This window comes from Mustela nigripes, chromosome 5 (assembly GCF_022355385.1).
Source record: "Mustela nigripes isolate SB6536 chromosome 5, MUSNIG.SB6536, whole genome shotgun sequence".
In the NCBI taxonomy this organism is placed as follows: Eukaryota; Metazoa; Chordata; class Mammalia; order Carnivora; family Mustelidae; genus Mustela; species Mustela nigripes.
In genome coordinates this window covers 147,365,370-147,388,320 of record NC_081561.1, presented here as the reverse complement: position 1 = coordinate 147,388,320, position 22,951 = coordinate 147,365,370, and the positions used below count along the sequence as shown (strand labels likewise).

At 56.7% G+C, this 22,951-nt stretch overlaps 1 protein-coding gene across 4 annotated transcripts in view; it reads left to right on the top strand.

Moving 5' to 3' along the window:
- Positions 1-22,951, top strand: part of RPS6KA2 (ribosomal protein S6 kinase A2) — a 295,060-nt gene that overhangs the window by 268,284 nt on the left and 3,825 nt on the right. For 3 of the 4 annotated variants that reach the window (XM_059401412.1, XM_059401414.1, XM_059401413.1), the window contains 8 exons: positions 1,476-1,606; positions 2,648-2,773; positions 10,234-10,323; positions 12,151-12,309; positions 13,673-13,834; positions 16,215-16,291; positions 17,918-18,035; positions 21,593-21,730. In XM_059401412.1, the coding sequence (XP_059257395.1) occupies positions 1,476-1,606; positions 2,648-2,773; positions 10,234-10,323; positions 12,151-12,309; positions 13,673-13,834; positions 16,215-16,291; positions 17,918-18,035; positions 21,593-21,730 (1,001 nt within the window). The remainder of the gene's footprint in view (positions 1-1,475; positions 1,607-2,647; positions 2,774-10,233; positions 10,324-12,150; positions 12,310-13,672; positions 13,835-16,214; positions 16,292-17,917; positions 18,036-21,592; positions 21,731-22,951) is intronic. The other variant, XM_059401415.1, reaches the window with a different exon arrangement.

The following is a 22,951-nucleotide window of genomic DNA, read 5'->3' as shown; positions in this document are numbered from 1 at the left end:
GTGTTATGTGAAGAAAATAAAGAGATCTCCTATCTTTGGGGGTTCTTACTACTTCTGAACTTGAAATTTCCTATGATTTTTAGGGATAATCATGAAACAAATAGATGGTCAGATACAAAACGCTATGTGGAGAAACTTGGAAGAGAGGCTCCACTTTGTTTCCTTTGAGTTGGGCTGTGGGTGCTGGGAAATAAATCCCCACCGTGCTAGACTAGGGAAGCTTAATTAAAACCCAGAAGCTTCCGCTGAGTCGTTTTTAGACTCTGAAAACGATGTGCTGCTAGACAGCAGAGCTGAGGCGCGGCAGGCGCCAAGCCGCTCCAGACCCAGGGCTCCGCGCCCCGGCTTGCTTCCTGCTGTCTGCCTTTTTCCTGCACAGATTTTCAGCTTTGAGGTCTGTCTTCTCCCAAAGTGCCCTGCACTGCCGTGCGCTGCCCTGAGGGTCTCCACCAAAGCCCAGGGGATCCAACAACCTTAAGCAGTCTTGAACCCCCAGGGCACTCCAGTGTCCTACTTAGCGCTTTAGATAAGAATCCCTCCTTAGGACTTTAGATAAGAATCCCAGCTTATCCTGGAGAATTAGCCGCAGCCCGGCTGATGGCTGGCGTGGAGCCTAGCCCAAGAGGCTCATTTACAGCTGCTGGGGAGTGTGTGTGCTTTTTGGGGGACAGCAGGTCTATTAACTTGAACTGCTGCATTTTCATTCGTGAATGAAGACTTTGCAGATCAGATACGCGCTGCCTCGGAATGACCTTGCCATGCCTGCTCTACCAGGGCTGCCTCCCCCTGCACGGACCGAGCCGCAGCGGTCGGGCTCAGGCCGACCGGCGGGGGCTCAGGTGGGTCTTCGTGGTGTCACCACCACTGCCCACACTCGGTGGGTGCTGGGGTCACGCCTGAGTGACAAGTGGCATAAGTAGAATTTAACACGCTTGAGAATCGTGCAGGGTGCTGATTTTCGGCGCAGTACTTAAAAAGCAGACACATTAGCTGGATAAGAGAAAACTTACAACTCTGATGATTCCGTGGGTGTTTCTGACGAGGACGTTTGAGGGCTTTTTCAACTTTCCCCGGGCGGCTCTCGCCAGCGCACTCTCCAGCGGGCAGCTGACTCACGCACATCAGGGGATGGAAACCAGCCTGAGTGCTGGCTTGATCTTAAAAAGAAAAAGATGGTAAGCCCAGCGCAAGGCGCTCCCACTCCGCAGGCAGGATCTCGCCGACAGGATGCGGGGTACCCCCTTTCACAGTCCGTTACCCTTCAGCACAGCCACGCACTGAGCTCACGTACTTAGAAAGTTCTCCCTCTTATTAACTTTTAAGTGCAAAGAACGATTTTTCTGTGTCCTTGGCACTTGAGGGACTGCCCAGCACAAAGGCAAACTGCGCGCTGTCCTAAGTTAAGCAACAGTGGTTGGAGAATTCCAACCAGAGAGCCTGTCCCGGAGGCTGAGCGGTCTCGTTGTCGCCTGCAGACTCCCCTGGCGTGCCCCCCAGCGCCAACGCACACCATCTCTTCAGAGGATTCAGTTTCGTGGCCTCGAGTCTGGTCCGGGAGCCCTCACAGCAGGATCTGCTCAAAGCCGCGGTTCACCCCATCGTGCAGGTAATCCCCGCACCGCCGGTGGCACGCACCTCCGCCAGGTATGGGCAGCGGGGCTCCAGCCTGTGTCCACGTGGACGGAGAGCCAGGCTGGGTCCCGGGGTGCTGATGCCAGGGCCAGGGGGACCCGCTCTGTTCCCACCCTCCCGGGCGTCCCCGAGTCTCCTGGTGAGCAGAACCGTGCCTCCGACCCTTGCTCTGCTTCCATCTTCATGAAGGGGAAAGAGTTCTGGTCAGAACGCCCCTGGGGTGTGTCTGTGGCTGGGGCCCCCACAGGGGTCAGACAGGCGCGTCCTCGCTGTGTGGATCGAGTCGGCTCCCCCAAGAGACTGGTTGGCTTTGTGGGAGCCGCTTCCTGTTCTGAAATGTACTGTTGGGGAGATCGATTCAGATGACATTTTTAGAAGGAGTTTTCCACCCAATAAGTGAAACCAGATGCAGAGAATTCTAAGAAGGAATTGTGATTGTATGTTACGTAAGGACAAAGTCAGGGAAGATGAGGTGGCATTAGATTTCCATGTATCTTTCTCCGGGGCCGTTAGGGAGCCCACAGTGTGTCTAACGGGGACACCTGACATGACAGCGTACACCATGTGCCATCGTGAACGGCGGCTAAGTGGTGGTTTTCTGTCTGTGCTCTCAGTGCGTGGGTGGAGGCTCGTGCACACGGCAGAGGGGGGCTGCGATGGGACATCACAGGGTATGAGCCCCTGTAGATGTGGACACCAGACACTGCTCCACCTCGAGCATCAGAGCCACATACCCATCACCGGCAGCCTTCTGTGCTCCCGCCTCCAGAGTCTCAGACTCTGTGTCGGATGGTCTGAAAACTAAGCTCATGCCCAGAAGGTTAAGCTTTAACCTTTGCTTTAACCTAAACTTTAACCATTGCTGACCAGCTGCGTGACCTTCACAATCCCCTTATCTCCTGGGCTCGCTCTGGGAGCCCCAGTGCGCCATCCGGGCCCCCCCTTGCTGCCCGTGCCCTGGGTGCCTCTGCCGCGCGAGCTCTGACAGCAGCCCCGTCCTGGGCTCTCTCCACAGCAGTTACACGGGAACAACGTCCACTTCAGCGACGGCTACGAGATCAAGGAGGACATCGGGGTGGGCTCCTATTCCGTGTGCAAGCGATGTGTGCATAAAGCTACGGAGGCAGAGTACGCCGTGAAGGTAAGAGCACATACGCGCTTCAGCCAGCCTGCTTCCTCTCTGCATGCCGTCCCACAAGCTCGAATAAGACGGACTACAGTTTGCTGTGACACTGGGTTACCCGTTCAAAACTTATTTTGCGGATCATGAATATTTTCAGTTTTATCCAACATTTAAGTACTGACCACCTTTCGTAGCTTTATGTACAATATACCCTGGAATGAAAGATTTGGGCGCTCCGTATTTTGGAAAATACAACTGGGGGACAGGAGCCGTGTTGTTTGAGGGGGTCGGGGTTTGTGGGGTAGCTACAGTCACCAAAAATTAAAGCAAAGAAATGTCTAAGGCATAAACCGGTAAACAGAGAGCTGGTGGTAGATAGTAATAATTATTCAGAATCATCTAGAACCCAGTCTCTACATAATACTTTTAGCTTCTGTCATTACTGCTCGATTTGATATCCAATATGGAAATCCCAAACACCAGGTTCTTAAGTTTTCTGGTTGGTGATGTGCACTAGAGCAAAAGCTTCTGGCCAGAAGTATAACCTCATTTATGTAAAAAGTGTAAACTGTGCATTCTCTGCACAAGACAGCCAGAGATGCTCTAATGCACACTGACCTTGGGACTCTGGAGAAGATGGGTCCGGCCTGCAGCATCAGCAGGACCAGACCCAGACGTGTCTACACCACGTGGCACCAGCGTGCCCTTCGCCAAACACTGGGGCACATACGGGGCGTGTCTGGCAGCGGCAGGGTAAAAGGAGCCCTTCCTAAGCTCAGAAGACATTGTTCAAAATGACACCTGCCGGGGGAGGACCCCATTCCTTCACGGGTCACCTATGCCCCTTGCTTCTTGCACTGAGAAAATGTTCAACTCTGTCAAAAGAAGAAAGAAAAAAAGACACGAGCTCCCCCAAACTAGCCCTTTGGTCTAGTTTGGGTTGAAAATTGCTGGCTTGTGGACAGATGTACCCTGAAGTCCTCCAGCCAGAAAGAATGAAATACAGGTTTGCAAAGACAGCCAAGCACCGAGAGTCTGTGCAACCCCGTATTTCAGCAGGACTGACAGGACCCCGGGAACCCAGGGGCGTCGCCAGCAGGGACCCCTGCAGAACGGGCGTGCGGGGCTCCGTGCATTTCTGAGACTTGAGCTGATGAGGAGTTTCGTGTCTCCAAGTCCCTGGGAGCGTTCCGAGGCGTGCGTGCGTGGACACCCCGGGTGCCTGTGGAGACGCTGCGCCAGAGGTGGGCATGCACCTGTGGTGGGTCCCAGGCGGGGCTTGCATCCGTACCCCGGAGTGTAGGGCACACACGTCTCACGTGCGTGTGTGGCCATCGGGGAATGTCTTCTGCCTCTGTCGTTTCTCAAGGAATTCATGGCTGAATTCCTAAGCCATGTCAGGAGACCGGCCGCAGTCCTGGAGACAAGGGCGGCTTCCAGGGAGCACAAAGACGCGGCGCATTGTCCGGGTGGCTCCGTGCCCACGCTGCCTTCCAGAACACAGCCGGCCTCTGTGAGGCCGCTTAGCTGCGTTTTGTGCCTCTGAAAATAAATCTCCCATTGACAGAGGCGGTGGTGTGTTTCCCGTACTGTCCCCACGGCTGGCGCCCTCATAACTGCACCGTCTGAACTCGGCTTTGTTCTGTGGCTTCGCCTCGGTCCCCACCACTCGCTGAGGCCACGCTGCACTGGGAACTTGGGGCATCTCAGCCCAGGGCCCAGAAGCCAGGCACAGGGCCGCGGCCCGGAAAGCCGGGTCCTCCTGTTCCTTCTTCCGAGCCCTGACGCTCCCTGGACAGTGAGCTGGCGGACTTGAGGATTTCCCCAGCCTCCCCGAGACCGCGCTGGGTGGTGATGTGTTGCCTGGAAGGTGTTTAAGTTCCGCACGCGCAGGGAGGAGCTGGGTCCTGCACCGCGCAGCCCCGCGACCCAGAGGTGGGTCGGACGCCCGTGCCCGCTGCTTGCTGGGACAGCAGCAGTCAGGTTCCGGGTCCCGGTTTGGGTTTGCTTCAAAGGAGAAGGAGCTGGCGGGCGTTTCAAGGCAAAGAGCTCCGTATTCAGGACGGACCCACACGGTACCAAAATGTAACATCCTACAGCTCGCTCCTCTGTCTCGTTGTCAGCATTTTCCAGGTAGAACATAATGGAAATATTCTTTGGCCTTTTTCTGTGTCAGCTGACTGGTGGGAGAGAAACCGTGTCCCCACTTGGAGATGGAAGAACTTGTAAAATGAAGAATGGCTTTCAGCAGCCCAGCACGGAGAGCGCGGCCTTTAGTGACTTGGCATGCGAGCTGGACCTCTGGTCAACAGGCGTCCCATTGAGGCCCCGCTGCTGAGCTCAGCCCCGCACCCCGGCTCGCACGCGAGCCCCCAGCAGACCCGGCCATGCAAATTCTTGCATGTGCGGGCAAGATTCTCGCGTGCACGCTGCCTGCATGGGTGACTCAGACCACCCCACTGAGTAAGGAGCAGAAAAAGGTTTGCAGCCACCTTGATGGACAGCAGGACTGTGGCCAGGGGGCAGGGGCTTCCGCCTGGGGCATTCATACTGAGTGGGGGTGGGGGGCTGGTGCTGCTGCCTCCCTGGGGGGCACTGCAATGTCTGAGACACCTGGTTTATCATGCACCGAGGCCAGGAACGCAGCACAGCGTCCCGCCCGGAATGGGCCCTCCCGACGTCCTGGTCCCGGGATCTCCGAGCCCATAATGTCAGCAGTGCTGAGGCTGAGAACCTCAGCCTAAAGCATCCTTTGAGGCGGGGGGTAGGGTCAGCTGTCTCCTGCAGGTGGACTCCAGCGGGCTGGAGTCTGGGAGATGAGGGTGGTGGACGCCTTCTCTGTTTTGCTTCTGCTCCTGGTCTCAGGATGACATCGCAGGACCGCGGGACCCCTGTGCTTCCTGTGCTCGACTCGGGCAGGGCAGGCCCTCTGGCGGGCGCAGCGGGAACTGCCAGGGCACGGCCTTCCCCGAGGAGGGCGGGGTCCACCAGGGGGGCCGTCCTGGAGCGCAGGATGCATTAGCTCTCACGTCTTGGAAATATCACTGTGTTTTGCTTTAAGCTTATTTCTCTGTTTTATGGGTGCCTGATTTTGCCGCTATAATTACTCTGTCATCACATTAACGACCTTGAAGGCCGTATTTAAACCTCTCCACCCTGTGTGTCCCCAGTCGACCAGAGTGACGGGTTTGCAGTCACCCTGCGCGGCAGCTTCCTGTGCAGCATTTCAAGTGCGTGGGGCAGGCCCGGCCAGCCAATTCGTATCAAAGGAAGAGTTCCTGGCGTTGTGTGGAAGGGAAGGTGCCTCGGAACCTATCGGAGCTCATTTTCCGTGGAAAAGCTGCCTTAATGTCCGTAAATGTCTCAGCCTCTCAGAAGCCTGTGCAGGTGCCTCTCGAGAGAGTTCCAGACGGTGTCTGCGGACTATGACTTGGATGTGTCCTGGCCCCAGGGCACGGACCTCACGTGCACACCCCTGGTCGCAGGGCACGGATGTGTCCTGGCCCCAGGGCACGGACCTCACGTGCACACCCCTGGTCGCAGGGCACGGACCTCACGTGCACACCCCTGGTCCAGGGCACGGACCTCACGTGCACACCCGAGGGACTGCTTTTGCTATTTCCATCCTTGGTTTCGAAACACAAACATCAGTGGATTTCTAAGGAGCCAACAATCCAACAGCTGAAGCTCGCGGGCTCAGGAGCCCCAGGCATGAGACAAGTCGGACGTACGCACATTCTCTCCCCCGGTTCTGACGACGGTGATGACGGCAAACGGCACTTCGCTGTCTGCCACCAGACTCGACGTGCTCTGCCTGTTAGGTCCGCTGATGGTCATGGCACTGTGGGGGACGACGTCACCCTCACCGTGGGGGCACAGAGACCGACACGTCAACAACACAAGGACACTCAGCCCGTAAGTGGGAAAGTCACTGACATCCGAGCATGCACACCCGTGACCTCCCTAGGGTGGGGACCTCGCTTCTAAGGGCTGGAGCCCGAAAGTTGCACTCCGGCTCCCCCCAACCCCTGCCTTCTGCGACCTCCAGACCGGGAAAGCCTGAGAGCGCCACACAGAGCAAATGCGGCTGGGCAGCAGGAAGGTCACAGCCCAACCGTGGGATCTGCCGGGAAAACATGTGGTTTTAGTGACCATTTGGTTCCAGTGAAGGTATAACTGGAGAAAGCGGAGGTGCCCGTGACTCTGGGCGCCCACGCATGTCCGCAGGGGGCTGGGCAGGCTGTCCCGACATGGAGCCCATTTCGTATCCCCACAGGCGGTTACAAGAGCCTCTGCACTCCTGTGCTCATGCTCTGATGTGGACGCTGGAGCCACCAGAAACGCAGCCGGACGGAGACAAATGTTTGACATGAATAGAGCTTATTTTTAGAAGGAAAACTGATGGGCACGGAAATGTTCATTTTTTCCAGCAGGAAAACCCAGTCCTGTCACTGTGCCATCTGCTTAAATTAACTGTACGGGAGAAGTCGTCTGTGAAATCCTGTGAACGGCCACGCGCCCGACCCCGTGTGCACTCCTGACATTGGTCCTGGGAGAAGCTCGTGGAAATGCCCCGCCTCCGGGGCACGCAGCAAGCCGGGGAGCCCCTCCTCTGGACGGCCGCTAGGCCCACTGCCCCGCGGGACTCAGTGTCCCAGGAGGGGAGCACCGGGGGGGAGCCTGGGAAGAGAAAGCTGAAGGGGTGCAGAGTCGGAAGAGGAAAAGCTGAGGATGGGGAAGGCTCGTTTCCCGACGCCTCTTCCCACCCCTCCCCGGCTCCGGCAGCCAGGAGTACTGATGGACGTGAGGGGCGCCTGGCGGGCTCCGCGGGGAGAGCATGCAGTCTCGATCTCAGGGTGGTGAGTTCAAGCCCCACGCTGGGCACAGAGCTTACATTAATAAGTCACTGATCGACCGACTAAAAGGAAGAAAAGAGAAATGCTCCTGATACGTCCGTCCCCATAAGCTTCACCAGCAGAGAGAGCCCGCGTCTGCCCTCCGTTGCGTCCCGCGGGTGCTGACTTAGCCCCGTAGGCAACATGGCAGGAGGCTCGTTGATGGGCCGTGGCGGGGGGGGGGGGCGGCTAACCCCGGGCAGTGTCCGGCCTGCCGTCAGTGGCCACTGGAGGACAGGAATGACGGGGACGTTCCTCTTGACCCTTTGTGGTTCCGCCGGCTCTCAGCCCCAGCCCGGAGGGGAGAGCGGGCCCTACTTGTCACCACGCCACCCCGGAATTCCTTCCTGCGCTTGGAGCCTAGTACTGTTCTCAGAATAAAGACCTTGATCCACCGGCGCCTTCGGAACTAGAAGCAAGTCGATCAAGGGCAATCCTGGGAAAATGACCCCACAGAGAAGAAACCCATTCCCTGCCGTGTCTAGACGAGCGCTCAGAGCCTCTCTCTGGGCCCTGCCGTCCCCCTGCAGAGACAGCAGCCTGAGCTCGGGGACCAGTAACCCTGCCTCATGGCTCAGCGTCTCCATGAAGACTCTTCTTCCGTATCTTAAAAAAGTGACAGTGATAATTCCAGAAACCAGTTGGTGGGTGAAAGCAGCCGGCACTTGCTGACAGCGGTCAGGATCAAGAGCCCGGGTGTGAGCAGGACGTGCTGCTATCTGGACCCCGCGTCGGCCCTGCCCGGATCCGCAGGCTGGTGGGAGCCCGTGGGACGGCCGTGGGAACTGTGCCTCTGCGGGCCTCACGGAGGACGGGTGTCCCCTCCCCCTGCACACCCACCCGTGCTCCTCCCTGAGTGGCCGCGGCCGCATTGCTGTGCCCGGCCTTGCCCTTGGGCTTCAGGTCAGCTCTGTCCCAGGGAGACCCCACAGGAGGAAGGAGGAGCCCCCGGCCCCGTGGAGGGCCTGTCTGTGCAGTCCCCCCATCTGGTCCTGTAACTGGCCACTGGCAGGAGAGGGAAAGCCTCCTGCTTCCAACTCCATTGTGAAGGTGACAAAACAGATTTAGGCTGAGAATACACTGCTTTTATCCTGAAGTTTTATCCAAAAAAATGAATCGACCATTCATTTTTTAAAAATCCACTAATGTGGGGCACCTGGGTGGCTCAGTCAGTTGGGTGTCTACCATCGGCTCAGGTCATGGTCTCAGGGTCCTGGGATCGAGTCCTGCATCGGACTCCCTGCTCAGCGGGGAGCCTGCTTCTCCCTCTGCCTCTGTGCTCTCTCTCTCCCCGATAAATAAAATCTTTCTTAAAAAATCCACTAATGTCCTTTAACCTTCTCAAATTTCAAAGAGAAGGTCACGGCCCCCAGAGCTCAAATGACCCGTGGGCTGTTGGCGCAGAAGGCATCCTCACACCGCGCTGGCCGGCCCGCGGTCAGAGCCGCGGAGTCCGGAACCCCACGGCTGAACCGGCCGCCGGCACGTCTCTCACGGAGGCCAGGCTGACCTTCCAGCCAGCACGTCAGTGGCGCTGCCCGCGGCAAGAGGAGGAAAAGGTGTCAAGCGAGGGCACTTAACTTGCCGCTTATTGACGAGCACACGGCACAGGGCTTGCCGCGCTGGTGGAGCCTGGCTGGGGGCTCCCGCACCGAGCCGGGGAGAGCAGCGTGGGCCCCGGGTGATCTCCAAACAGCGAAGGGGCAGGACGAGGGCATCCAGGGCAGCCTCCCGCAGTGGGTCGGCACTGCCCAGCTCGCTGTTCAGCTCAGCGGAAGAGACAGTGTCACGCAGAGCTCCGCTCGGAGTGTCACCCGAGAGAAGGCACAGCCCATCTCCGTCCTGCTCCGGCGGCTGCGCGCCGGCTCGTTCTCCGAGGAGCCTCGGGAATTCGGCGAATCTTCCTGCGGGAGCAGTGAGGCTCTTCCGTCCTGAGCGTCGTCTCTGACACACACGCCGGGGATGCGGCCTCCCCATCGGCTCCGGCCCGCGGCAGCCGCAGCAAGGGCACAGTCAGCCCCCTCCGGAGGGACCAGCCCGCCCCTGCCCCCGCGGCTCCCCTGTTTGAGGCGCCCGTCCTGCCTTCAGAAGCCATCTGTTCTCTCGAGTGGGGGGTTTGGCTGTCACCCTCGGACGTGGGACACAGGCGCTGGGTGACAGAGGGGAAGGAGCGTTTGCGTGTTTAAGCCACAGCAGCCGGCTCGGCGTGCACACCGGCCTGGGCGTCTCCTGGGGTCCCGCTTTGGGCCTGTGTGTCACTGCACGGTGAGGCCGGGAGCTGGAGGCTCGTTTTGGACAGAGCGGAGAGCACGGGCCACCCACACAGAGCCCACCACGGTGGCTGAAACACCTGCCGCTTTGGTGGCCTAAGCCAGCCCTCAAGCCCCCTTCTCTCTCCAGCCCTGTAATACCTGGGAATTCATGTCTGAGGCTCACGCCAGTTGGGACAGAGGATGGCCGTGAGCGTCTAGGTGACTGTCACTTGCCCTGGTTGAGCCTCAGCTCAGGCGGGGGAGGAGGCAGAGACGGTCTGAGTGCCGACGCCGTCCCGGAGCCTCACGTCTGGTGCTCTGCTCGTTCCAGATCATCGATAAGAGCAAGAGAGACCCCTCGGAGGAGATCGAGATCCTCCTGAGGTACGGGCAGCACCCGAACATCATCACCCTCAAAGACGTAAGTGGTCCCCACGCAGCGGCGACGCTGCCTGGTGCGCCCTTCCTCGCCCGGCCCTGAGGCCAGCGTGGGTTCAGGGCGGCTCTCTTCACGGGTCAGCCACGGCCACCCCCCCCCCCGGAGTGTGTGCGGGAGCCAGTACCCACCGCAGGCCCCTCGAGATCACCCAGGAGCTGCTCGAGTTCCCGACCCTCCGAGGGCAACCCCGCCCCACCCCCGCACTCCCAAACCGGGTGGCGTGGGATATAGGGAGGTGGTCAGGGAGCAAGTGCGAAGGCGAAGCCAGATGGGTTATTGCTTGGGGCCGTTGCCAAACATGGCAGAAATGGGGAGTCGGGGGTGGCTGAGACGCGGCTGGGTCAGATCTGAGCCCCCAGGCCCAGCAGTGGCCGTGGGGTTCCTTCCAGCTTCCTCTGCCTCTGCTGGGTCGTGTGTGGTCCCCAGCCCAGGAGAGGGAAGGGAGGGGTCCGCTCCCTCGGAAGCCCAGCGCAGAGCCCGGGGCGGGGGGCGGTCAGAGGCCGGGGGGGGGGCGGGGGGGGGGGGGGGACGGGGTCTGGAGGGGGCAGAGTTGTCACCTCACCACCTTCACCCTCGCAGTCCACGACGATGCCAGGGTTGTGATTTCGGGGCTCAAGATTTCGGGGCTGCCTCGACTTCCCTTTGGGCCCTGTCAGTTCCTGGACCCAGGGCACTGCCAAGTGCCGGTTCACCTCGGAGGAAAGTATGGAGCAAGGCCCCGTGTTAGCCTGTGGAAAGTGAACCGGCTTCCTCCCCGCGGGTCCCAGGCTCCCCCGCAGTGCAGCCCGGTGTCCCCGCCGTTGTGGGTTTATTTATGTGAAGGTCCGAAAGCAGAAACCAGCTCATCAGAAGACTTCTAAGCTTTTCAAAGCACTTTCATTCTGTTGGGGTGGGTGATTCTGAGCCAAAGACACCATCATAGGTCCATTCTCAAAAGTAGAGCATTTTTTTGAGGCATAAATTGGAAATAAATGCACCAAAATCAACTTTACAGGCTGCACTGAGCTCAGAGTCAAGCAAATTGTTTTAGTGAATTGTTCCCGATGCACCACACTGATGCACAAGCTGAACACGACCTGTGTTTACATGCTCTGCCCCGTTCCCACGAGGTCCTCCCAACACCTGCTGTCCACTCAGCATGTCGAGGAAAGAGCCAAAGGAGAGAGGTTTGGGGCTGTTTAGTTCGTGAGAGTGAAGGTGGTGTGGGGAAGCTCCCTTGATCAGCGCTTCCCCGAGATAAGAGCACTCCACGGTGTGGCAGATTCTGTTGGTCCGTCTCCCCTTCCTGCCCGGCAGTCCTAGGTCAGCAGTGCAGATACAGCCCGAGGGAGGGCCCCCGGGGCTGGGGCCGGATGGACAGGAGCCAGGCCTGCTGGACCGCATCCTGCGGCAGCGCTACTGGGCCAGACTCCGCCTGCTAATGAGAGCCCCCGTGGCGTGCACGCTGAAGTCTGAGGCGCTGGGTTCTGGGCCGACAGCTCTGAAGGTCCCCAGGGCAGCGGAGGGACTGGAGCAGGACAAGCCGTGTCAGCTCAGATCTGGCCCTTGCCGGCTCTTGGCCTCGCTGGCTCATTCCCTGCTTTGCTGCAGATTATTAAAGCTGGTTTTCCCTAAGGGCTGCATCGGGTGTGACGGCATCAGCCATTCACTCATTTTCAGCCAGAGCCTTATTTTCACACCGTGGGGAGCACGGGGCCCCCCGTCTCTGCACTGGCCAGTGCCGCGTCCAGGGCTGCACTCGTCCCCCACGGCAGGCGGCTGCACAGGCACGGGGACCGCGGTGACCACGCGCTGCTCTCCGCCTCGCAGGTCTATGACGACGGGAAGCTGGTGTACCTGGTGATGGAGCTGATGCGGGGCGGGGAGCTCCTGGACCGCATCCTGCGGCAGCGCTACTTCTCCGAGCGCGAGGCCAGCGACGTGCTGTGCACCATCACCAAGACCTTGGACTACCTCCACTCCCAGGGGGTAAGCCGGCCGCCCTCCCCCGCAGCCTGGAGGGGACTCCCCGGCTTGTCCCGCTTCCTCCTGCGTCACCGCCGCCCCTCCCGTGTCTGAGATCCCTGCACACACAGTGTGGCCGGCAGCGAGCTAGGGAAACTAAGTTTGCCTGGACCAGGTATAGAGGAAATGTATCCGGGCTGATCAAGGGCCCCGTTGATCGACTGACAACGGAACTCTTTAGCCAGCGCCAAGGAATCCTACCGATGACAGAGACAGAGAGAGCTGGCTTTGCCGGGGACCTCGCTGGGCTCCAGGCGCCGCCCCTGCTCTCCGTTCATGCAGCCCCAAGCTCTGATCTCACCCACTCTGGAGACCAGAGCGGACCAAGGTGAAGCGTCTCCTGGGGCTGGCCGCGCACAGTGAGTGGCGGGGCTGGGGCTCCCGCCTGGGGCTCTCGCCTGGGGCTCCACTTCGGATCCCCTTGCTCCCAGCGTATCCCGCAACTCGGGCAGCGCTGTCGCTGGCCACCCTCCACTGTCCACTGTGCTCACGAGCGTTTGAAACGCGGCCACCTGCCAGCAGGAGGCTGTTCCTCTGGGACCACACCGCAGGCCCTTCTGTGCTCACCCGGCAGCGTGGGAGTGCGAAGCGTTTCCCCAGGACAGTCAAACTCTAGAGGAAACCCGGGGGATGATGGTTTTCCAGATGGGCTTCTTTTTCCTGAGGGAGGTAATGGGCCTGGCCCCAATCTCCCGCTCCCCTGCCCACAGGGCCTCTGCCCGCGAGTGTCCGTTCAGCTTCCTTCCATCTCCTGTCCCTGGGTTTTAACAGGACCGTGAAGACGTGCAGGTTCCCGGCTGTGTGAGGGCACACGCGTGTGCTCACCATCAGCCTCCATCCCCATCAGAAGAAACGTCTGTGTGCCCACATAGCTGCTTGGCTTTGAGACGTCAGGACGGCTTTTGCCAACCCCATCCCTTGTGCTCGGGACGCCCTGCACCTCCCTCCTCACCCCCACAGGTGCTGCTGTAGGATTCCGGTCGATCACTGGGTCGCTGCCCCTGGGTCCCCTGCCCCCCGACAGAGGCTGCGTGTCCATCTCGCAATCCAGGGAGCCCCTCACCGCGTGGAAGCGTGCTGGGCCCCCAGTGAACATCTGTCTGTAGAAATCATCTCGTGCCTGTCACCTGAACACAGCGTCACGTTTCCTCATATGTGACTCTCTCATCAGGCCGGCTGCTTGCGTACTTACCCCAAAGAGCATAGCATCCGAGCCCCCCGGCTTGCAGCCGCAGGACCTGCTCAGAGTCACAATCCCGAAAAGCCCCTTCTCTTCTGAATGCTCCCCTTCCCCTTCCTGCTCCAACTCTGCCCACCGCCTTTCCAGGTGGTCCATCGAGACCTGAAGCCAAGTAACATTCTGTACATGGACGAGTCTGGGAACCCCGAGTCCATCCGAATCTGCGACTTCGGGTTTGCCAAGCAGCTCCGGGCCGAGAACGGGCTGTTGATGACGCCCTGCTACACGGCCAACTTCGTGGCCCCCGAGGTAAGAGCCCTGCGCCGGCCGGCATGAGCCGGCTCCTTCGGCAGAGGAGGGTGCCGGCGGTTTGGCACGTCGGAGTCACTTACTTAGACTGACTTAGCGGTCGTGTTAGAGAGGAGAAATGAGTCAGAAAAAGAACCAGCCACTGACCTCGCTCAGACACAGTTTATTTTATCCTTCCCCTATTTGAGTTTTTAATGGTGATGCTTTTCTGTAAACCTGTTACCGAGCAGTAGACCATTTGGATCAGCTCCACGCCACTGCTGGAGTTCCTGAGATAGCACAGGCCGTGTCCCATGCCCCCGGAGGGGAGCTCACGGGTCCCCTGCGACCCTGTGATCAGAAGTCGATCTGCCGCTACACAGGCGGGGGAGGCTGCATGTTTGTGGGTTCCTGTCATGCCAGGGTTCCGGTCCAGACGGTTCCCAGGGCAAAGCAAGCCGCGCTGCGGGATCCAAGATGAAACCCGTGGTGTCGCGCAGGTGAGGGCTCTCAGCCACACCCGGAGACTCGGAGAGCCTTGGCAGCCCCGTCTCGTACGCCTGCCCCTTCTAGGCACCCTGGGGAAGGTTCCCCCAGGCTCTGACGGTGCTGCTGTGTTTATGGAGGCAAACCCAGGCCCTTGCTTTAAGTAAACAACAAAACCTGAGTGGCCGCTGGAGCGAGGCAGGCTCGGGGCTGGGGGTTGGGCGTCGGGAAGGAGAGAGGATGTCGCATGCGTGCGGACCCTTCTGCCTGCTGCCGACACCGGGCCAGAGCGCTGAAGCCCACAGCAAGTCCCAGGAGAAAGGCGGCCGGCTCTTGATCTCAGCTCGGGTCTCGAGCTCAGGGTCGTGAGTTTGAGCCCCACGCTGGGCTCCATGCTGGACCTGGAGTCTACTTCAAAAAAGAAGAGAAGAAAAGAGAAAAGAGAAAAAAAGGAGTCCCCCAGGGACCTGGGAGTGGTCTGGAGTTGAGAGGTCGCTCCCGCGCTGGTCATGGGGAAGGCAGCAGGTGCCGAGCCAGGATACAGGTGGGCACGGGGCCCACACAGGTGGGCTTGTGAGGCCACTTTTAGGTTACCAGATGCTACCTGTGACCCCCTTCAACCCAACCTGCTTATAAGCCTCTGTTACGGTCTTACTTGATCAATATTCATATGCCTCGGTTTTAGCAATTATAGAATATCTTACATTGGTATATCGCTTTACCATTCACAAAGCCCTCTTACTGAGTGTTTACTTTTATCTTCGGACGCCCCATGAGGCACACAGGGTAGATACTGATGGCCACACCGCGTGGATTAACAACAACAACCACCACGTTCAGTGTGTCCAAGGACTTTGGGAGGTCACTGAGCTGGTGACGCGGGGGTTTGAACGACGGACAGTTAATCCGCTGGTATTGGCTGCCACACAGCGGCCTCAGTGATACAACGGCGGGAAGACGGGACCCTTGCCCTCGTGTCTAAGAAGACTGAGCTCAGCTCTCCTGACCACGTCCGTGCTAACCCAGGGACGTGCATCACCCCCGCGTGTCCGCGCCGCCCGCTTTGCTGTCATCAACTACAAACACGTCAGAGGATTGCCCTCCGTGGAAGTCTGTAGTCCTGGGACTCATGAAAATCTTCTGTGTTAACTATTCCTCAGAAAATTGAACACAGGATTAGCATGTGATGCGGCCATGCCAACACCCGACGACACTGCCCGCGGAGACGCGGGCAGCGGTCGCCCCACGACGTGCACATTATTCCCAATAGCCAGAAGGCAGAAGCGGCCCCAGTGTGCCTCAGCAGCTGACTGGGTGCACGAAATGCGGTGTGTTCGTACGAAGGATACTGGCCTTAACGAGGAAGGCGATCGTGTCCCACACTGCACCAGGGATGAAGCTTGAGCACGTCGTGTTGTTTGATGCAAGCAGAAAAGCCAAATTACTGTGGTTCCACCCATATGAGGTCCCGAAAGCAGCCGAATCCACCGAGACAGAAAGAGGAGGGTGGAGACGGGGCCGGGCGAGGGGCGTGGGGAGCGGAACGGGGACAGGTTCGGTTTTGCGAGAGGAAGGAGGTACACGGAGGTGGTGGGACGGTTGACCTGTGTTCCTAAGACCGATTAAGATGGTACATTTTATGTTGTGTATACTTTGCCAGCATTTTTTTAAAGTTCTGCCTTAAAAAGTGAGTGTTTTCAAGCTCTCCGTCACGTGTCTGGCAAGAACCATGGTTCGTGTGCGTGCGCTGGTCTTTGGGGATCCCTGTGGCAGGGCGTCAGTATTGACTTGGTGCTAATAAACGATATCCCCCCGTTTCCCACCCGCCCAGCTCATGGTCTCCTCCGAAGACCACACTGTGACCTTGAACTTTCTTCACCAAATGCTCATCTGCCGTCTGCTCTCCCCCGTCCAGGTCCTGAAGCGGCAAGGCTACGACGCAGCCTGTGACATCTGGAGTTTGGGGACCCTGTTGTACACCATGCTGGCGGGGTAATGCACACCCTCCGTAGGCGTCCGCTCGTGATGGCGAGTGCGCCCGAGATGTCGTGAGGCAGGCGTCCCGGGGCCGTCCCTGAATTCAGCCCAGGTCACCCCTGCCTCCGTGCACGGGTGGGGACGTACACTCGCAGGGCTTGGGTAAACGCTTCTTAGCCCTTTCAGAACAGCTAAAGAACAGGTTTAAGAAAGTTGGCCATAGGTTTTCTTTAAAATGTACGTCTAGAAGTTGCGAACTGAGCACAGAACTGAGCCCATCAACACAAAACCCCTGCCTCCAACCACGTGTCCACGCTCTCCCCAGCACGTGCTGCCCCTTAAGAGGGTGCAGCATCTTCTCTTAAAAACATCCTCTTGAGTTAGGAAGCCCCCATGAAAGCTTCCTGCCAAACAGCACCTCCAGGAAGGCCACCAGATGAGGACAGGCGACTGACTTATGAGGCCGCCAGCCGAGACAGCCGGCCGTCCAGGAGGGCTGGGTGTGCTGTGTGCACACCCGCTTCCGACCCGCGGTCGTCCCCCAGCAGCTCTGCTTCTGGCCTGACTCTTTGACCTTTACGGGCGTCGCTTCCCTCACTTTTGAATGAGAAGAGGCCGCCGTGTAGTGTTCCAGGCTCCCAGCCTGAAAGGTCTGCGGTCCTAAGAACCCCAGGGAGACCCATGTTTTTAAGTTTATTAACTTTTTCTGTGGCCTTACTGCGGCCTCTTGATGAGCGTCCGCAGTGAAGGGAGGCAGATGTGTGAGCCTGGGGCTCTGCCTCGAGCACCACAGTGGCAGGGAAGGCATCCGGCCCTTCCTCCTGTCACCGCTGCGTCGCCCTGCGGGTCGTCTGATACCCACATTGTCTGCACATAAACCCCAGATCACAGACTCGGCCGCTAAAGGAGGTGCCATGAGGATCCCATAGAATTCCTTTTCTCCCGGCATGTGTGGACACACCCTGGTTCATGCTGGGAGCCGGCGGAGTGACTCACCGTGGGGCGGGTGGGGACGGCATCCTCTATGTGTCTGTGTAGGTCCCTGCAAGCATATGATTCTACCCGTTGTGTAGTTGAGTGTTCAAAAATTAATTTGTCAGAGAACCAGAGTTAACAGATCAACCATGGGCCTTTCAGACTCCAGATCCCGGCCTCTCCTCCGTCAGACCGCAGTCTCACCGCGGGAACCGAGTGCCCGGGCCGGCCACCGTAACGTGGTAGCCAGGGGAGCCAGGACCGGTCCAGGGACGCTCGTGCTTGGGTCCACAGGGCTTTCTACACTAGCCTTATTGACCTACACTATAGTCCAAGTTAGGAGGATGGACACGGCAAAAGAAATAAGTGACACTTTGCCATGACTCCTGAATTTGGAGCTTGATGGCAAAGAAAGAGCTATTCTTTTTAACAACAGAGAGGCAGGGCTGCCTGGGTGGCTCAGTCGGTAAAGCATCTGACTCTTGATCTCGCTCATTCTTGCTCTCAGATTTGTGGGTTCAAGCCCCATGTTGGGCTCCACGTTAGGTGTGGAGCCTACTTTTAAAAAAACAAGCAACGACAACAAAAAGAGACAATATCAGGCTATGAACTTTACTGTAGGTCATAAAATGGGAGCTGAGAGCGATGCATTCTCTCCTTGCGCAGATTTACCCCATTTGCAAACGGACCGGATGACACGCCCGAGGAGATCCTGGCACGGATCGGCAGCGGGAAGTATGCCCTTTCCGGGGGGAACTGGGACTCAATCTCCGATGCCGCAAAGGTGGGTGTTTCCCGCGCTCTTCCTTCTCAGGGGCGGAGGTTCTGTATCAACCTTTGTATCTGGGAGGAAGCTAGAGGATATCTTTCATTTAAACAACTCAGTATTTTGTAGATTATTTTTAGCTTCTCAACTAAAAAAAGAAATATTTTTGCAAAACTTTTGTTGAAGCCCTTTCCACATTTCTACTGTCTTGGTGTACTAGGGTTCTCCAGAGAAACAGAACCAATAGGATGTGGGTAAAAACAGAGAGAAAGACTTGTTTTTAAGAGTCAGTTCACAAGGCTGTGGAGGCTGATGAGTCTAACATCTACAGAGTAGGTCAGCTGGCTGCAAGGGAAGAGTTGGCATTGCAGCTTGAGTACAAAGCCCATCTGCTGGCAGACTTCCCTTTCCTTGGGAAACCCTGGTCTTTTTTATCTTAAGGCTTTCAACTGATTGGATAAGGCCCACCAACATCAAGGAGGGTCATCTGCTTTACTCCAGGTTGATGGATTTCAGTGTTAATCTAATCTAAACAAGACTTTTACAGCAACATCTAGACTGGTGATCGGCCAAACGCTGGGCATCATGGCTTAGCCAAGTTGACACATAAAAGAACTGTTGCACTCTTAGAGATGTTGCAAACTGAGTGCCCTGAATGATCACGGACTGATGAGGATGAACTCTGGGACAGAGGTGTATTTCTCTTACTCTAAAACTCCATACTGGGGCTTCCCTGCAGCTTCACTATATGTGACCAACCTTGTTTAAAGAGACATCAGAATTAGTCTTTTTCAGTTGAGATCATCAGTTCCTCTCTAGTTAAATAGTACATGATCACACAACCACGAGTATCAACAGTCTATTTCCTTTGTTACTGTAAAATGACTGGGAAAGATGTAGACCATCTAGGGTTCTGATTCTAGTGCTGCCGTAGTCATCACTGTGTGACCTCATACAGAAATGGTGGAGGGGATGGTGGAGGAGGTGGCAGAGAAGATGATGGAGCAGTTGGTAGAGAGGATTGTGGAGATGATAGAAGTGATGGTAGAGGTGATGGTAGAAGAAATAGTGGGGGAGATGGTAGAGATGGTGGTGAAAGTGATAATGGAGAAGATGATAGAGGAGTTGGCAGAAGTGATGAGAGAGATGATGGAGTAGGTGGTAGAGATGATGAGGGAGACAGTAGAGGTGATGGTAGAGGAGATGGTGCAGGAGGTGGTGGAGGTGATGGTAGAGAAAATGGTGGAGGAGATGGTGGACAAGATGGTGGAGGAGGTGACAGAGATGATGGTAAAAATGATCACAGAGGTCATGGTGGAAGTGACGATGGAGAGGACGATGGAGCAGATGGCAGAGGGGATGATGAAGATGGTAGAAATGATGGTGGAGGTGATGGTAGAAGAGACGGTGCAGGAGATGGTGGAGGTGGAGGTTATGATGAAAGTGATGGAGGAGATAATGGGTTGGCAGAGAAGATGGTGAAGGAGGTGGCAGAGATGATGGTGGAAGTGATAACAGAGGTCACGGTGGAGGTGTTGGTGGAGGAGATATGGAAGAGACAGTGGGGAGAATGATGGAGGAGATGGGCGTGGTGAAAGAGGTGGTGGAGGAAATGGTGGAGAAGACGGTAGAGATGATGGGGGAGGGAGTGGCAGAGAAGATGGTGGAAAAGACGATGGAGGAGATGGTGGAGGAGATGTGGAAGAGACAGTAGAGAAGACGGTAGAACCGATGACAGAGGGGACAGTGAAGCAGGTGGCAGAGGTGATGATGAAGGTCAAGGAAGAGGTGATAGGAGAGCAGAAGGCAGCTGGCATTTAGGGAGCATTTCTTGTGTGTCAGACCCTAATGGTCCCAGTGCTCCCACCCGTCCATTCTGTCTCAAAGGAGTATAGGAATCGTCTATTTCTGGCTCCCAAAGTAGACCAGGACTCAGGTGCTGGTGATTTCTTTAGGAGAAATTTTATGAGAAACCTTGGAAGTAGGAGTGGGGAGCAGAGAAAAGGTGTCAGGAAAGCAGTCAAGTCAAGTATCAGGATTGCTGCTGCAGGCAGAGGGATTCATTGCCTTCTGCGACCTTGATAACTTCTCCGTGCCCCTTCGCCACTGAATCTTCTGCCCCATCTGCCCCATGCCTTCCCCCCTCTCTGTGTTCCCCAAACATACGACAAAACCTCCAGTTCTCCAAAATCTGATGAAGTCTATGGATTTCTGTGTTGTTACTGCGCATCTTGCATGTCCTGCATAGAAACGTTGCTTTACTATGAGATCTTAAGCAAACAAAATAGGTCTCTCTGCTTTCAGTTGTGTACGTGGAAAATCGGAACAATATTGCTTCCAAGAGTTATTTGTTCCAAGAAGTTACTAAGATCAGTGTTACCAAATATTAAAAGGCATTAGATTTCTCTGTTTTAAAAAGAATATTGGATTAGTCTGTAGTATTTCTCTGTTGTGGTTTATGACCAAAAATTCTGTTGAGTACATCATCAGCATCTGATGTCCATGCTAACTCTTACTTCCCTGTGAAATGTCACGGAAATGCTAGAGGAGGGTGAGCAGGCTAGTAGGAAAGCACAGATTCTCCTGGGTCTTCCTTGGGCAGTTGTTTTATCACTGTAAATGTCAGAGTCTTCATCTGCAAAACGGGGACAGTGACACACTTTCCCCCAAGGACAATCCCGATGACTCTTTTTTTTTTTTTTTAAAGTTTTTATTTATTTATTTGACAGAGATCACAAGTAGGCAGAGAGGCGGGCGGGGGAGGGGGGAGCAGGCTCCCCACTGAGCAGAGAGCCGGATGCAGGACTCGATTCCAGGACCCTGAGATCATGACCTGAGCCGAAGGCAGTGTCTTAATCCACTGAGCCACCCAGGCGCCCCAATCCCGATGACTCTTAAGAAAGGGCGCACAACGCATGTGCAGAGAGCGTCGCGAACGCCGTGGAGATGCACATCATACTTGTAACTGTGTGTGCGCGTGCGTGTGCACACACGTGTGTGTACAGTGCCACGAGTGAACGTGAAGGGAAGCTTTGTCTTCAAGTCACAGTCCTAGGAATCTTTATTGTGATTATCTTAGGTCACATAAGAAAATCATCCCTATGGGACATGAGCCCGTTGGACCCACGTAGTGGCTCCAGACGGACAGTTCTGTGGCTGGTGCTGATTTGTAGCAAATGTCCGTGGCCTGTGCTGGTAAAAATGTCACCACATGCACTGTCATCGCTGCTTATATCTGTGGCTAGTCGTTCTCTGGCTTCTCCCTTTGGAAAGGTATCATTTTTACTAAAAGAGTAGTTTGGTAAATTACATGCACCGTCCAACATGTCTACATTTGATTTCTCTTTGCATATCAAACCTTTAGTATGATAGAAACCTGAGGCGAGCCATCAAGGTGATGATCATTAAAATTCAAAAATCATTCATGTACTTTTAAAGCTGAAAGTAAACTTTGGACTCCCCCTCCCCTATCAGGGCAGAGAATCAGAACAATGGTGAGGCTTTGCCGTGGGAAGGAATGAAGGAATTTGGCTCAGGAGGCTCTTTGGATCAGCTTCTGCTGTCGTCCCTTACAGGATGTCGTGTCCAAGATGCTCCACGTAGACCCTCATCAGCGCCTGACGGCAGTTCAAGTCCTGAAACACCCGTGGATCGTGAACAGAGAGTACCTGTCCCAGAGCCAGCTCAGCAGACAGGACGTCCACCTGGTGAAGGTGCGGACCGGGAGCCATGAGAGCGGGATGCCGGGGGTGGGGGGTTCAGGAAAGTTGCCCTGATCCCCCCCAATTAACCAAAAGTAACCGTGAGATGAGAACCAGATGGGGAACCAGTAAGAGGCACAAACAGGTCTCCCTAATTTATTTAGTTCTACACATTTGTACACATACAAGCAATCACACGCGAAACTCCGAGTGAGTTACAGCTTCTGGTAACAATCTTGAGCAGCTTCATTGTGTGCCTGTGTGCGTGTGCATGTGCGTGTGCATGTGTGTGGCAGGCACATGTACATGTTTGGGACAGAGACACAGAAGGAGAGAGGGAGACAGGAAGTAGGAGAGACAGACTGACAGACAGATGGGGCAGGAGGGAGGGGGGGAGAGAGAGAGGTGGGGGGAGTCGCACATTGGCACCAATTCCAGGCTCCAGAGCCCTGGGTTCTAGAGCGGAGGTCTACGGACTTCTGCGCAGGGGCCCAGACCATGAGGGCTGGAGGCTTCCAGAGCCGCTCCTCCTCGAATCCCCTGGTGGTGCACAGACATGTGCTCCATGTCCATGACGCATACAGCCGGCAAGTGGCCAGGGGCAGCTGGAGAAGCCGGTCCGTGGGAGCAGGGGCCCTGCACTGGGCCTGAGGGCAAGGGTCTGCCACCCCCGTCGCACACCGCATATGTCTCACTTCATTTTCCTGAGGCACTTCCCAGGGCACAGCCTCATGAAATGTGGCTAGACAGCTTGCTCTAGAGCATTCTGACATGCGAAGCCCCTAACGGAACACAGGGCTATCGAGGGAACAGAGATCAGGACACACCTGCCATCAGGGAGACGGTCTCAGTCCCAGGGATCCCAAGGTTTTCAGCAACAGAGTAGCAGGAAATGAATGGATCTGGGTGCACCCTCGCCGCCCGACGGTCCCAGCCTCACAAGGTCTGACCATGCGGTACAACTGTGGTCAGCGTCACCAAAGCCAGGCGTCCTCAGACCCGACCGTAGCCAGGCAATGGTCCCTGCCCACCTCTGTCGTGGTGCACCTGCACCTGTGGTGCCGTGTAGATGGACTCACAGACGTCCCGAGGACTGGAGGGTCTACACTGCCAGCACAAGTGCTTTCTGCCTCGTGTGCTTGGCGGAGGCTGCTCGGAGCTTTGTGGGGAGGACCAAGGCCACATCACTCCCGGGTCTCAGTCCTTGGAGGGTAAAGCCCGTCTTCTAAAATC